The sequence below is a fragment of the Falco rusticolus genome, chromosome 21 (assembly GCF_015220075.1).
Source record: "Falco rusticolus isolate bFalRus1 chromosome 21, bFalRus1.pri, whole genome shotgun sequence".
Taxonomy (NCBI): Eukaryota; Metazoa; Chordata; class Aves; order Falconiformes; family Falconidae; genus Falco; species Falco rusticolus.
This window is the reverse complement of record NC_051207.1, coordinates 352,755-365,709: the sequence shown is the minus strand read 5'-3', so window position 1 is coordinate 365,709 and position 12,955 is coordinate 352,755. Positions and strand designations below refer to the sequence as shown.

The 12,955-nt window shown below is 69.2% G+C and overlaps 4 protein-coding genes across 6 annotated transcripts in view; 2 read left to right on the top strand and 2 right to left on the bottom strand.

Moving 5' to 3' along the window:
* The first annotated feature begins 267 nt into the window (after positions 1-267).
* Positions 268-4,475, top strand: SARS2 (seryl-tRNA synthetase 2, mitochondrial). 2 transcript variants are annotated; one of them, XM_037371906.1, is made up of 16 exons: positions 268-516; positions 1,068-1,163; positions 1,346-1,375; positions 1,483-1,623; positions 1,712-1,766; positions 2,065-2,128; positions 2,231-2,336; positions 2,451-2,498; positions 2,590-2,698; positions 2,807-2,852; positions 3,008-3,095; positions 3,173-3,285; positions 3,408-3,501; positions 3,731-3,823; positions 3,965-4,030; positions 4,120-4,475. In XM_037371906.1, the coding sequence occupies exons 1-16, from the start codon at positions 283-285 to the stop codon at positions 4,246-4,248; spliced, it is 1,512 nt and encodes a 503-aa protein (XP_037227803.1). In that variant the 5' UTR covers positions 268-282; the 3' UTR covers positions 4,249-4,475. The 2 variants fall into 2 exon arrangements, with proteins under 2 accessions (XP_037227803.1, XP_037227804.1); XM_037371907.1 differs by having other exon boundaries at positions 2,065-2,132; positions 2,594-2,698.
* A 142-nt stretch (positions 4,476-4,617) lies between these two features.
* NFKBIB (NFKB inhibitor beta) lies at positions 4,618-7,497 on the bottom strand. Its single transcript, XM_037371908.1, has 6 exons — positions 7,129-7,497; positions 6,409-6,514; positions 6,070-6,298; positions 5,360-5,448; positions 5,019-5,264; positions 4,618-4,861 (listed from the first exon to the last, which is right to left on the bottom strand). Exons 1-6 carry the CDS (start codon positions 7,404-7,406, stop codon positions 4,814-4,816), a joined length of 996 nt encoding a protein of 331 aa, XP_037227805.1. The 5' UTR covers positions 7,407-7,497; the 3' UTR covers positions 4,618-4,813.
* Positions 7,498-7,760: 263 nt separating this feature from the next.
* SIRT2 (sirtuin 2) lies at positions 7,761-11,476 on the top strand. 2 transcript variants are annotated; one of them, XM_037371935.1, is made up of 16 exons: positions 7,761-7,882; positions 7,985-8,031; positions 8,144-8,183; positions 8,275-8,391; positions 8,495-8,536; positions 8,637-8,743; positions 8,853-8,909; positions 9,033-9,101; positions 9,207-9,336; positions 9,727-9,786; positions 9,896-9,951; positions 10,090-10,166; positions 10,244-10,295; positions 10,381-10,448; positions 11,081-11,147; positions 11,263-11,476. In XM_037371935.1, the coding sequence occupies exons 1-16, from the start codon at positions 7,867-7,869 to the stop codon at positions 11,428-11,430; spliced, it is 1,173 nt and encodes a 390-aa protein (XP_037227832.1). In that variant the 5' UTR covers positions 7,761-7,866; the 3' UTR covers positions 11,431-11,476. The 2 variants fall into 2 exon arrangements, with proteins under 2 accessions (XP_037227832.1, XP_037227831.1); XM_037371934.1 differs by having other exon boundaries at positions 7,843-7,888.
* Positions 11,477-12,352: 876 nt separating this feature from the next.
* The window catches only part of PAF1 (PAF1 homolog, Paf1/RNA polymerase II complex component), a 5,361-nt gene continuing 4,758 nt past the window's right edge, over positions 12,353-12,955 (bottom strand). The window contains exon 13 of the mRNA XM_037371946.1: positions 12,353-12,937. Within this exon, the coding sequence (XP_037227843.1) occupies positions 12,353-12,937 (585 nt within the window). The remainder of the gene's footprint in view (positions 12,938-12,955) is intronic.

Genomic DNA, 12,955 nt, shown 5'->3' with positions numbered 1-12,955 from the left:
GAATGTTCCTGGGGTGGCACTAGAAACACTGGGGGATCTGAGGGCTCGGGGGGGTTCTGGGGACGCTGGGGGGGGCTGAGGGTTCTGGGAAGGGGCCTGGGGTGGCACTGGGGAGGGAAACGGGGGTACGGGAGACACTAATGGGGCCTGCGGGGGCGCTGGGGACACTAGGAGGCCGCAGGGGAAGTCAGCTGCCGGGAGGGGGCGTGGCCTCCCCTGACCCCGCCTGTTCCGGCTACTGCCCCGCCCCTTCCGGCCCGGCGCCGCGCCGTGGCGGGCAAGATGGCGGCGCGCAGAGCTGTAGGGGCGGCGGTTCGGGGCTGGCGGAGGGCGGCGAGCGGGGGCGCCGGGGCGGGGGGAGGGGTACCGGGGGGGGGAGGGGCGGCGCGGAGCCGACTGTACGAGCACGTGCGCGAGGGGCGGAGCGCGCGGCCGCAGCTGGACGTGGCGGCGCTGAGCGAGCGGGAGGTGGAGCGGAGGCGCGGGGCCCTGCGGGGGGGCGACCTCGGCGGCATCGTGAGCAGGGGAGGGGGCCCCGGGAGGGCGGGTCATGCTGGGAGGGGCGGGGTCAGAGCAGGGGGGGCGGGGTCTAGTTGGAAAGGGGGCGGGTAAATCTGGGGATGGGCGGGGCCTGGGGAGAGGGCGTGTCTGGGAGAGGAGGGCCTGGGCGGGCAGAGCGTCGGGGGGAGGAGCCTCTAGGGGGGTGGGGCCTGGCTGGAGAGGGGGCGGGTCAATCTGGGGAGGGGCGGGGCCTGGGGGCTGTGGGAGGCCTGTCTGGGAGGGGAGGGGGTTGGGAGAGGGTGGTCTGGCTGGGGGCGGGTTTATCTGGGAGGGGCGGGCTAGCAGGTGGGGGTCACCTGTGTGGGTGGGGTCCTTGGGGGGCGGGGCTTGTCTCGGGTGGGGCAGGATCTGGGAGGGGTGTAGGAGTGGGGTTTGGGGAAGGAGTTTTCACAGGGAGCGTGTCCTTAGTTTGGGGGGCGGGGTCTAACTTTTTGGGTGTGGCCTCAGGTGGGTTGGGTCTGAGGGCGTGTCCCCGGCCCCTCCCCCCCCTCCCCTTTCCCCCCCAGGTTCGCAGCTGGGCACGGCTGGGGGAGGTGCGGGCCAGCATCGCCCGCCTGCAGGCTGAGAAGGACCAGGTGGCCCAGGGTGTGCGCGCCCTCCTGGTGAGACACCCCCCCCCCCCTTTTCCCTCACCAAAGCCTTCCTCACCTCGGGACCCCCCTCTTCCTCACCCTGGGGACCACCCTTTTTCCCCCCAAAGCCTTCCCTGCCCCGGGACCCCCCTCTTCCTCCCTCCTCCCTCACCAGACCCCCCTACCCACCCATCCCCCCTCTCCTCCTGCAGGCAGCCCACGACAAGGAGACAGCGGAGGCGGTAGGGACCTTGGGGAGGGGGATCTCCTCCCCCAGGCAGGGGTATTCTGGCACGGGGTTGGGGGGGTGTGCCCCCCACGCTCCCCCCCACACCCCCTCCTCCCCCAGCTCCCCGCCTACACGTCGCTGCGGGCCCAAGGCCGCCAGATCCGGCTGGAGCTGCAGCAGCTGCTGGCTGAGGAGGCCACCCTGGATGAGCAATTCTACATCCAAGCCCTGCAGCTCCCCAACCGCACCCACCCTGAGGCGGTGAGGGGGGGGATGGGGGGCACAGCAGCAAGGGGGGGAGGGGCTCAGTGCCCCCCACCCACCCCCTGATCCCCCCCTTTTCCCCCAGCCTGTTGGGGATGAGAGCCAGGCTCGTGTGGTGGAGGTGGTGGGAGAGAAACCAGGTATGGGGGTGGGTGGGTCAGGGGGGGCTTGAGGTGAGGGGAGGAGGAGGAGGGTGCGTCCAAGTGATGAGGGTTAATGGGGGGAGTGAGGAGGAGGGTGGTCTGGGGGCGAGGAGGGGTCGAGGAGGGTCCTCGGGGCAAGGAAGGGGCTGGAGGGCGGGGGGGGAAGAGGGGAGTCCAGGGGTGACGAAGGTGCTGCAGGGGAGGAAGAGGAGGGTCCCCGGGGTGAGGAAGGCTCTGGGGGGGAGAGAGAGGGGTCCCGGGGCGAGGAAGGCTCCCACCCCTCCCTCCCCCGCAGTCTTTACCTTCAAGCCCAAGGGACACCTGGAGCTGGGTGAGAGCCTGGACATCATCCGCCAGCGGTGGGTGAGCACCCATGGGTGGGGGGCTGGGTGGGTGCCACACACGTGTCACACATGTGTGTCCCCCATGACACACGTGTGTGTCCCCTCCTCGTGATGCAGGCGCCTGTCGCATGTCTCGGGCCATCGCTCCTACTACCTGTGCGGGGCCGGGGCGCTGCTGCAGCACGCGCTCGTGCGCTTCGCCATGACCAAGCTGCTCTCCAAGGTATTGGGGGGGGGGGGTCCAGGGGGGTCCGGGGGTTCCCCTCCCCCCCATGGCGCCCCCTTTTTCCTCCCAGGGTTTCTCCCCCCCCCATGACCCCCCCCTTTTTCCTCCCAGGGTTTCCTACCCATGACAGTCCCCGACCTGCTGCGAGGCGCCGTTTTTGTGAGTGCTGCCCCCCTCCCGCCGTTCCTAAACCCCCCCCCCACCCCAGTGACCCCCCTCCCCCCCCCCCCCCCGTACCCTTTCCCGCCAGGAAGGCTGCGGGATGCAGCCCAACGCCACCCCCTCCCCCATCTACACCATCGACCCCTCGCGCTTCGAGGACCTCTGCCTGGCTGGGACCTCCGAGGTGGGGATTGCAGGTGAGGAAAAATGGGATTTGGGGGTTGGGGGAGGGGGCTCCAGAAGCCTCACTTTCCCCTCCCCCCCCCCCCCCCCACGCCCATCCCTCCTTTGTCGTCTCCCCCCAGGGTACTTCATGGACCATGCTGTGCGGCTGGAGGACCTGCCCCTCAGGTATGGGGTCCTCAGGGTGCCCCCCACCCTGTTACCTGCTTGGGGGTGGGGGAGGGATGACCCCCTTGAGGGGCGTTGTGGAATCCAGGGCGGGGGGTGGGGTCCTGGAATTGGGGGGGGGGGGGCGGGGGTCCTCACATCCCCTGCCCCGGCAGGATTGTCTGCTCCAGCACCTGCTACCGGGCTGAAACTGACACAGGACGGGAACCGTGGGGGCTCTACCGTGTCCACCAGTTCACCAAGGTACTGGGAGAACTGGGGGGTGAGGGGGGGGCACGTCGCCACCCCCTGCCATGTGTGCCCCCCCCCCCCCCCCCCAGGTGGAAATGTTCGGGGTGACAGCGGCAGAGAGTGGGGCTGAGAGCGAAGCGCTGCTGGCAGAGTTCGTGGCTCTGCAGAAGGAAATCTTCTCCGAGCTGGGCTTGCACTACCGGTGAGGGGGGGGAGGGGCGTCCCCGTGTCCCCCAGCCCCCCCCCACGTGTCCCTGTCCCTCTCCCCCTGCGTGTCTCCCCCCCCCCCCCGCCCACTGACAGCCCCCCCTCCCACCTCCCCAGTGTCCTGGATATGCCCACCGAGGAGCTGGGGCTCCCCGCTTACCGCAAGTTCGATATCGAAGCCTGGATGCCCGGCCGGGGGAAATACGGGGAGGTGAGAGCAACTGGGGGGGGGGGGGAATCCCCCCGGGAAGGGGTGCAGGACCCCCTCCCCCATTACAGGCTGCAGCAGGAACCCACGGGCAGAGCCCCGGAGTTGAGTTCTCTGGGGAATTGGGAGGGTGAACCCCCTATTTTGGGGGTCCCTGGAGTCCAGCTGGAGGGAAAATCCCCATTATCAGACCTGGGGGGGGTCCCCAAATGCCTGTGCCCCCCCCCCCCAGATTTCCAGCGCCTCCAACTGCACCGACTACCAGAGCCGGCGGCTGAACATCATGTACAGCGACAGCGCCAGGCGGCTGCGCCACGCACACACGGTGAGCGCAGGGTGGGGGGTGAAAGATCCCCCCCGGGGGGGGTCCCCAAAGCTCTCTACCCCTCCCCAAATCCCGGGGGGGGGTGGTGTCCCCAAACCCCCTCCACCCCCCCTCATTTTAACCCCCCCATGGTCCCCACAGGTGAACGGCACCGCCTGCGCTGTCTCCCGAATGCTCATCGCCCTCCTGGAGTGCAACCAGCTACCGGTGCGTGGGGTGGGGGGTTTGGGGGCACCCCAGGGTGCTGGGGGGTGCTGGAGGAGGGGGCTCACCCTCCTGCGTCCCCCCCCCCCCAGGACGGCAGTGTCCGTGTGCCCCCCGCCCTGCAGCCCCTCATCGGCCAAACTGTGCTCACCCGGCCCCCAGCCCCGCTGCTGCGGTACATCGGCCCCAACCAGCCTGGGGGGGGCCCCGAGGGACCCTGAGCCCCTCCCCGAACCGGGGGGAGCCCCCCCAGCTGCACCCCAACCCGGGGGGGAGGGAGCCCTAAGGCGGTCCCTGCGCCCGACAGGACACGGATGCTGCGAGAAGCTGGCTGTGCCCTGGGCTGGAGACACGGACATACAACATGTGTGTCACAGGGACACGCGTGGGCACAGGGACATGCGCGCCCCCCCAATAAACACCTTCCCCCTGGCTGTGGACACACGTATGTGCGCTTGCACTCACATGTTCTCCCTGCACACATGCACAGCACCCAGAGAGGACACTGGGAAATGGGGGGGGGCTGTGACCCCCTCCCCAGTGCCTCACACCAGGAGGAAAATGAGGAGGGGGCTGGCGGGGGGGGGGGGAGGGGGCAGCACGCCTCTTTATTTTACAACAACCGATATAAATCCTCTACGCTACAACCAAGAATTGGGGGGGGGGGGGGGGGGGGCGAGGGGTCGGGGAGGGGGGATTTGGTGGGGGGGCTCCCCAAAAGTCCAGCCAACAGCAGCAGGAGCCCCCGGATAAATAGGGGGAATTTCGGAGGGGGTGGGGGGGGGGTCAGTCCACGCAGCGCCCGCTGTTGATGACGATATCGTCGTATTCCTCCTGTGGGGGGAACAGGCACTGCTCAGCCCGCCTCGAATTACTGGGGGGGGGGGGGCTTCGAGGGGGGGGGCCTTTGAGGTGGTAAAGGGAATTGGGGTGGGCAGTGGGGGCAGGGAGGGGATTTTGGAGTGTGCAGCGTGTGCAGGGGGGCACTTACGTCGCTGTTGTCCCCCTCCCCCTCGTCGGGGCTGTCGTCGGAGTCGCCGGGGGGGTCCTGGGCCCCGAAGCGGCGCAGCAGCTGGGGGAGGCGGGGGTCCGGGCGGTGGCGGGCGCTGTACAGGGGGGTGTATCCCACGTACATGCGGGCCGCGGGGTCTGCGCCGGCACGTAAGAGGCACTCGGCCACCTCGGGGCTCTGCGCCTCCACCGCCAGGTGCAGGGGGCTGCGGCCGCAGCTGGGCTCCTGGGGGGAGGGCAATAAAATTGGGGTGTGGGGGGGGGGGTGTCAACTGCAGCATGCTGACCCCTCTGTTCCCCTCCCCCCAGCGCGGCGCTCACCGCCTTGTTGAGGTCAGCTCCAGCGCTGAGCAGCAGCTCCACCATCTCCAGGTCTTTGCGCAGGACGGCGACGTGGAGGGGGGTGTAACCTGGGGGGGGGTGTGGGAGATGGGGGGGGGCTGTGGGGAACAGCCCCCCTAAGCCCCATGGGGGAGTGCACACCCAGCAGGACACCCCCCCCCAGCCCCACAGAGGGACCACCTGCCCCCATAGCAGGAACCCATGGAGGGATACCCCCCCAGCCCCCCAAGGGATGCGCCCCCCCCCAAGCCCCACAGAGGGACCTCCAAAAGATCCCCCAGCTCCACAGGGGAACCCCACAGAGGGACCCCCCCTCCCCAGAAGACCCCCTCACAGCCCCACAGAGGGACTCCCACCCACCCCCAGAGACCCCCCAACCCGCACAGAGGGACACCACCCCCCCCCCCAGCGGGACATCCCCTGCCCCACAAGGAGACCCCCAGCCCCATCGAGAGACACACGGACACCCCATGAGATCCCCCCAGCCCCACTGTGGGACACCCCCAGCCCCATCAAGAGTCACACCACACAGGCACCCCAAGAGACCCTCCCCCCCCCGCCAGGAGGACCCCACAGAGAGACACCCGCCAGGAGATCCAACCCAGCCCCCCAGAGGGGCTCCACAAAGGAGCACCCCCACACCAGGGATGCCCCCCCACCCCCTTCCCCCCACCCCCTCCACCACCCACCGTCATAATTAACACTGTCGAGCTGGGCGCGCGCCTCCTCCTGGTGCCGGGCTGGGGGCGCCGGGGGGGTCCCCAGCAGGTGGCGGGCGCAGCCGCGTCGCCCCTCGCGACAGGCGAGGTGCAGCGCCGTGTGCCCCCCCCGCTCCTGCAGGCACAGCCCCGCGCCCGCCGCCCGCAGCTTCCGCACGAAGCCCGACAGCCCCAGGATCACGGCGATGTGCAGCGCTGTCTGCAAAGGTGGGGGGGGTACACACAGAGACCCCCCCCACTCAGCTAAGGGGGGTAACACGCTCCCTGTGGCCCTCCCCTCCTTTATTTTACGCCCCCCCCCCCCAATACCTGCCCCAGGTCGTTCTGGAGGTCCAGGTACTCGGTGCCCCCCGTGTACTGGAGGATGGAGTCCAGAAACGCCTCGTGCTCGTGGATCACGGCCAAGTGCAAGGCCCTGGGGTGGGGGGGAGGTGGGGGGGAGGTGGGTTGGGGGGGGTCCTGCCACCCCCCAGCCCTACAGGCCTCCCCCGGCTCAAGGATAAACTGGGGGGGGGGGGATGTGGGGGGCGGGCACAGGGTCAGGGTGCTGAGGGCAGGGACTCCCCCCACCAAGAAAAGGAGAACCTCTCCCGCCCTCCAGGAGAGGCAGGGGGATCCTCAGACGATGGGACACCCCCCCACCCCATAAGAGAAGGGACCCCCCGAAAAGAGGAGGGACCCGCACCCGCAAAGAGGAGAAATGCCACCTCCGAGAGGACCCCGCCCCAAGGAGACAAGGAACAACCCCTCCCCCCAGAAGAAGTGGACACACCCCCCAGAAGAGAGGCATAGGACCCCCCAGAGCAGGATGGAGGACCCCCCCCGCCCCCGAAGAGAGGGGCGGGACCCCCATAAAAAGATAGAGCCCCACCCCCAAAAAAAGAGATGCGGGACTACCCAGAAGATGATGGAGCCCCCCAAGAAAAAAGGGGTGGAACCCCCCAGAAGAGGACAGAGCCCCCCAGCAGCACCCACCCCCCAGCAGCACCCCCTCGGGAGAGGACGGAGCCCCCCCCCCCCCGCACTCACGTGTCCCCATCCTCGGTAAGGAAGCCCAGGACGTGCCGCAGCCAGGCCGTAGGGTCCCCCCCAACCGCCGCCGGGGCCTCCCCCGCCTCCTGAGCACCCTCAGCGGCGCCGACGCTCCCCAGGGCCGGGCCGGGGCTGGCGGGGCCGGGGCTGGCGGGGAACGGGCCCAGCTGCCCCTCCCCCAGCGAGCCCAGGCCGCTGTCGCACCACTCATCCCCCTCGGTCCGCTTCACCTCCCCAGGGGGCGGCGCCGCCGCCGCCTCCGCCGCGGCCGCCATCGCCGGGCCCGCCGCGCTGGGCCGCCCTCAGGCCCGCGCCGCCATGGGGCCGCCGCCGTCCCGGGAAATCCCCGCCGGGCCCGGCGATGGCGGCCGCGCGGGGGCTGCCGGGAGCCGTAGTCTCCAGGGCACTTCCGGCAGCAGGGCATGCCGGGAGGTGCGGCGGGAGGAGGGGACCAATCAACGCTGGCCGGGAGGGGGGGGGGGGTGGAATCAATCAGCTCCGAGCGAGGGGGATACTGGGAGGTGTGGCTGCAGGGTGGGGGGCGCCCGCGTGGCATGCCGGGAGGTGTGGCTGAAGCGGGAGGAGGAGCGCAGTGTTCTCAGCCAATCAGCGGCGCCCGCGGGGCATGCCGGGAGGTGTGGCTGAAGCGGGAGGAGGAGCGCAGTGTCCTCAGCCAATCAGCGGCGCCCGCGGGGCATGCTGGGAGGTGCGGCCTAGCGGCAGCGTCCCCCGCCCATGGCCGAGCCGGAGGGTAACGGTGGGTGAAGGGGGGGCGGCGGGACCCCTTCCCCCTGCGAGCTCTACCCACTGACACACACACCCACCCACCTCCATCCCGGTGCTTCCTTCCCAGCTCCTGGCGCCTGCGGGGACGAGGCTGAGCAGGACGCGGAGTCCCCGGTGAGTTACGGCGGGTAGGCCTCACCGGGGTGTGTGTGCGGGCCTCACCGGGGCACCAAGCCCCCCGGGGGATATGGAGACCCCCGCCGCTGATCCCTCCTCCTCGACACAGACCTCCGACACGGAGCCCGGTGCTTCAGGTGACTCTGACAGTAAGTACCTGGTGCCCGGGGGGGGGAGGGGCCCTGGTACCGGGGCGGGGGTCCCGGTGGCTGATATGGTGTGCCCTTCCTCCCCCCGCAGTGGAGCTGCTGCGGAACCTCCTGTCCCGGACGCTGGGGCTGGGTGGGGAGAAGCCGGAGAAGGTGCTGGAAGAGCTGACGCTGGAGGGAGTGAGCCGGTTCCTGCAGAGCGACAGATGTAACGCGGGGGGGTTACCGGGAGGAGGGGGGGAACCGGGGGGGGTCCCGGGGGGGCTCCAGCTTTGAGGACCCCCCCAGCCCCCAATTTCCTTCCCCTTTAGGCAAGAACATCGTGTGTATGGTGGGCGCTGGCATTTCCACTTGTGAGTATGATTGAAGGGGGTGGGTTGTTGATACCAGAGGGGTTTCAGTCCCGGGGAGTGGGGAGGGGTCCCTGACGCCCCTCCCCCCCAATTATTTCAGCCGCCGGGATCCCCGATTTTCGCTCGCCCGGCACCGGGCTCTACGCCAACCTGCAGAGCTATGACCTGCCCTACCCTGAAGCCATCTTCGAGATCAGTTTTTTCAAGGTATGCCCCTCCCCCATGCCTGGATTTTTTGGGGAGGGGTCCCCACTTCACTGACGGGGTCCCTGAGCTCCCCCCCCCCTTAATCTCCCCCTATTTTCCACCCCCACAGCAAAACCCTGAGCCTTTTTTCGCTTTGGCACGGGAGCTTTACCCGGGGCAGTTCAAGGTAAGACCGTTTCTCTGCCCCAGCTTAAAAATAATATATAAATAAAATCGGGGGTGGGGGGGGTGTCTCCTTGCCCCCCCAGATCTAACTGCCCCCCCCAATTTGTGTGTCTCCCCCCCCCAGCCCACCGTCTGCCACTACTTCATGCGGCTGCTGCAGGAGAAGGGGCTGCTGCTGCGCTGCTACACCCAGGTACCTGCCCCCCCCCCCCCCCACACACACACTTTGGGGGAGTCCCAGGGTTCAGGGGGGGGGTCTCACAGCTGGGCCCCCCCCCCCCCCCTCGCGGTTTGGCAGAACATTGACACGCTGGAACGGGTGGCGGGGCTGGAGCCAGAGCGGCTGGTGGAAGCGCATGGAACGTTCTTCAGCTCCCACTGCCTGCGGCCGGGCTGCCGCCAGCACTACGGGCTGCGCTGGATGGAGGGTAGGGGGTGTGGGGGGGGGGGGCACGGGACCCCCGGGGGGGCTGGGGCAGCCCTGGGAGGGGTGTAAAGGGGGTTTGGGGGGGTTGTGCTGGGCGTGGGGGGCTTGGGGAGGGTGTCGCGCTTGGTACTGAGCCCCCCTGGGGGTCCCTGTGCCCTGCATCCCCGCTGTGGCCCCCCTCCGGGGTCCCTGTGCCCCCCCCCAGTGTCGTCCCTGTGCCCCCCCATTGCTTCCCTGCCCCTCGCAGTGTCCCTGTGGGCCCCCCTGTGTCCCTGTGCCCAATGCCCCCCCCTCGGAATCCCTGCTCTGCATCACCCCTCTGCCCTCCCCCTCCCCCATCTCTGTCATCCCCCCCCTACTGACACCCCCCCCCCCCCCCCATTTTTTCCAGAGCGCATTTTCTCCTCCCTCGTCCCCCGATGTGAAAAGTGTCAGAGTGTGGTGAAACCCGGTAAGGGGGGCACCTGGGGGGATGGGGTGCCATACGCCCCCCACCCCAAGGGGGTACCTGTGCCCCGCCCCCCCCCGCCCTCCTGTTCATGCTTTGCCTCCCCCCCCAGATATCGTTTTTTTCGGGGAGAGCCTCCCCTCCCGCTTCTTCACCCTCCTGCAGTCGGTGAGTGGTTTGGGGGGGGGCCCTGTGGCCCCCCGGCATCGCAGCGGGGCTGGGGGGGGGCACAGTGTGGACCTCCCCCCCATTAAAGTCCCTTTTGTGTGTGTTCCCCCCCCAATAACATCCCTCATCCGCCCACAGGACTTCCAAAAAGTTGATCTGCTCATCATCATGGGCACCTCGCTGCAGGTGCAGCCTTTCGCCTCCCTCGTCAGCAGGTTGGACACCCCCGCGGCCCCCCCCAGGACCCCCCTGTGCTCTCCAATGCTGATCACCCCCTCCTTTTCCCCCCCAGGGTCCCCACCAACACCCCCCGGCTCCTCATCAACAAGGAGAAGACAGGGCAGGTGAGAGTGGGGTGTGTGTGGAGGGTTTGTTAAAGTTGGGGGGGGGGGGGCAGGCACTGCCACAACTGTGTCCCCTTCCCCCCAGAGTGACCCCCTCATGTCTCTGATGGGCTTCGGCTGTGGCATGGACTTTGATTCTGAAAAGGCTTACAGGTGGGGGGGTCTGGGGGCGTACAGGGGTGTCAGGGTGGTGTGGGGATGGTCTGTGGGGGGCTAGGGGAGCCTGGGGGGGCATGGAGGGGTCTGGGGGCGTACAGGGGTGTCAGGGTGGTGTGGGGAGGGTCTGGGGGGGCTCCTGGGGGGCACAAAGGAGCCTGGGGGGGCATGGAGGGGTCTGGGGGTGTACAGGGGTGTCAGGGTGGCGTGGGGAGGATCGAGGGGGGGCTAGGGGAGCCTGGGGGGGCACGGAGGGGTCTGGGGGTGTACAGGGGTGTCAGGGAGGCGTGGGGAGGATTGGGGGGGGGGCTAGGGGAGCCTGGGGGGGCACAGAGGGGTCTGGGGGTGTACGGGGGTGTCAGGGTGGTGTAGGGAGGGTCTGGGGGGGGGCTAGGGGAGCCTGGGGGGGCATGGAGGGGTCTGGGGGCATACAGGGGTGTCAGGGGGGCGTGGGGAGGGTCTGGGGGGGCTAGGGGAGCGTATGGGGTGTGGGAGGCACTAGAGGAACCCTTGGGGGTGCTGGGACGCCTGGTTTTTGGGGGGGGGGCACACTCAGGCCCATATGCTTTTGGGGGGGTGGGAGCAGGTGTTTTTGGACCCCCCCAATGTGTGTGTGTGTGTGTCCCCAGGGATGTGGCATGGCTGGGGGAGTGCGACGCCGGCTGCCTGGCACTAGCTGATCTGCTGGGCTGGAAGGTATGCCCCTTCCCCAGCCGTGGCAGTTTTTGGGGTGGGGGTGGGGGTCTGGTTGCTGCCCCCCCCCCCCAGAATCGCAGCTGGGCCCCCCCCCTCGCTCACCCTGTCCCTGCAGAAGGAGCTGGAGGAGCTGGTGAAGAAGGAACACGCTGCCATCGACGCCAAGGCCCGGGGGGGCCGTGGCAAGGCCCGAGGGGGGCCCCCTGAGCCTGGGGGGGGGGGCCACGAAGCCCGGGGGGGGCCCAGTGAGGCTGGGGGGAGCAGCCACGACCCCACGCCGTAGCGGGGAGGTGACATTAAATGGCCGCAGAGCTGTTGGGCTCATTTGTTCCCTTTCTGGGGGGGACGGACCAGTTTGGGGGCGGGGGGGGGGGGCGATTGGGGAGCTACTGGTGGGGGGGGGGACCCAGTCACTGTAGGTTACTGGAGGGGGGGGGGGGGCGCGCTCAGGGCCCCAGGGCGCTGGGGGAGGCACAGACCAGGGGAAACGGGAGAGGGGCCCTGGTTACTGGGGTGTTACGGGGTGGGGGGCCTGGTTACTGGGGGGGTACTGGGGTGTGTGTGTGTGAGAGTTGCTGGGGGGTGGTGATGGCTGCTGGGGAGAAGGGGTCCAGGGCCCATGGCATACTGGGAGGGAGGATCCCTGTTACTGGGGGGCACTGGGGTGCTGGGGGGGGGGGGGGCGGGGGGGGGCTGGACCCTCCCTATCACCATGGAGAAGCCCCCTCTGCTATTCATACAATAAAATGCTTTATTTTTAATTGCTGGCTGTGTCTTCGGGGCGGGGGGGGGGGTGGCGGTGAGAGGGTCTCTGCCTAAATAGGGGTCCCCGAGGGGCCCTGCCCAACTGGGAAGGCCCGGGGGAGACCTGGAGGGGTGTGGTGGGGTGTCCCTTCTCATATGGGGGTCCTGGGGGGGTTCCTGCCCAACTGGAGGGTGCCTGGGAGGGGGGCCCTGCCCGGTCTGGGGGTTCCCTCCCGCACTGGGGGTCTCTACCTGAGGGGGCGCGATGGGCGGGGCCGGCGCCAGAGGGCGCGGATCAAGCCGAAGTGAAGGCTTGGGAGAAGCGGCCAATGAGAGCTCGAGGCGGTAGGCGCGGGGTTGATAGGCAGGGCCGTTAGCCAATGGGCGACGGGCTGTTCTGCTAGGTGAGGCCGATGGAGTTGCGGGCGGGCATGAAAAGAGCCAATCGGAGCGCAGGGAAGTTAATTGGCGTTGCCTTTGACCAATAGCCTGACGAGCCGATGCTGAAAGGCTTTCTGGGAGCAGCCGGGGAGGCGGTAGACGAAGGCGGTGTCTGAGTGCTGGGTCATGAAGAAGGGCGGGGCGTCACTGAGACAGGCAGCCGTTCTACCCAACCAGCTCGGTGGGCGGGCGGCCGGATGCGGCTGACGGCCAATAGAAGGCGTAAGCGCCGTTAACGGACAGAAACGCGGGCGAATCACTACGAGGCCGGCGGGCTGGCGGGCCCAATGGCGGCGGAGGGCGGTGCGATCTGCGGAGGAACATCGCGGCAGGCCAATGGTCTGCGAGTCCCGCCTTGAGTGGCGGAGGGGCGGGCCAATAGGGGCGTGGCGGAGGCGGTGCGGCGGAGTGAGGCGCCATGTCGCGGCGGCGGTGGCGGGGCCCGCAGAGCGCGGAGGGCAGCGGCCGCGGGGGCGAGATGGGGAAGATGGCGGCGGGCGGCGGCGGCGGGGGAGGCTCGGGACGTTATTATGGTGGGGGCGGCGGGGGTGGGGAAGGCGGCCGAGCTCCCAAACGCCAGAAGACGGAGAACGTGGAGCCGCCGCCTCACGGGCCCGGTGGGC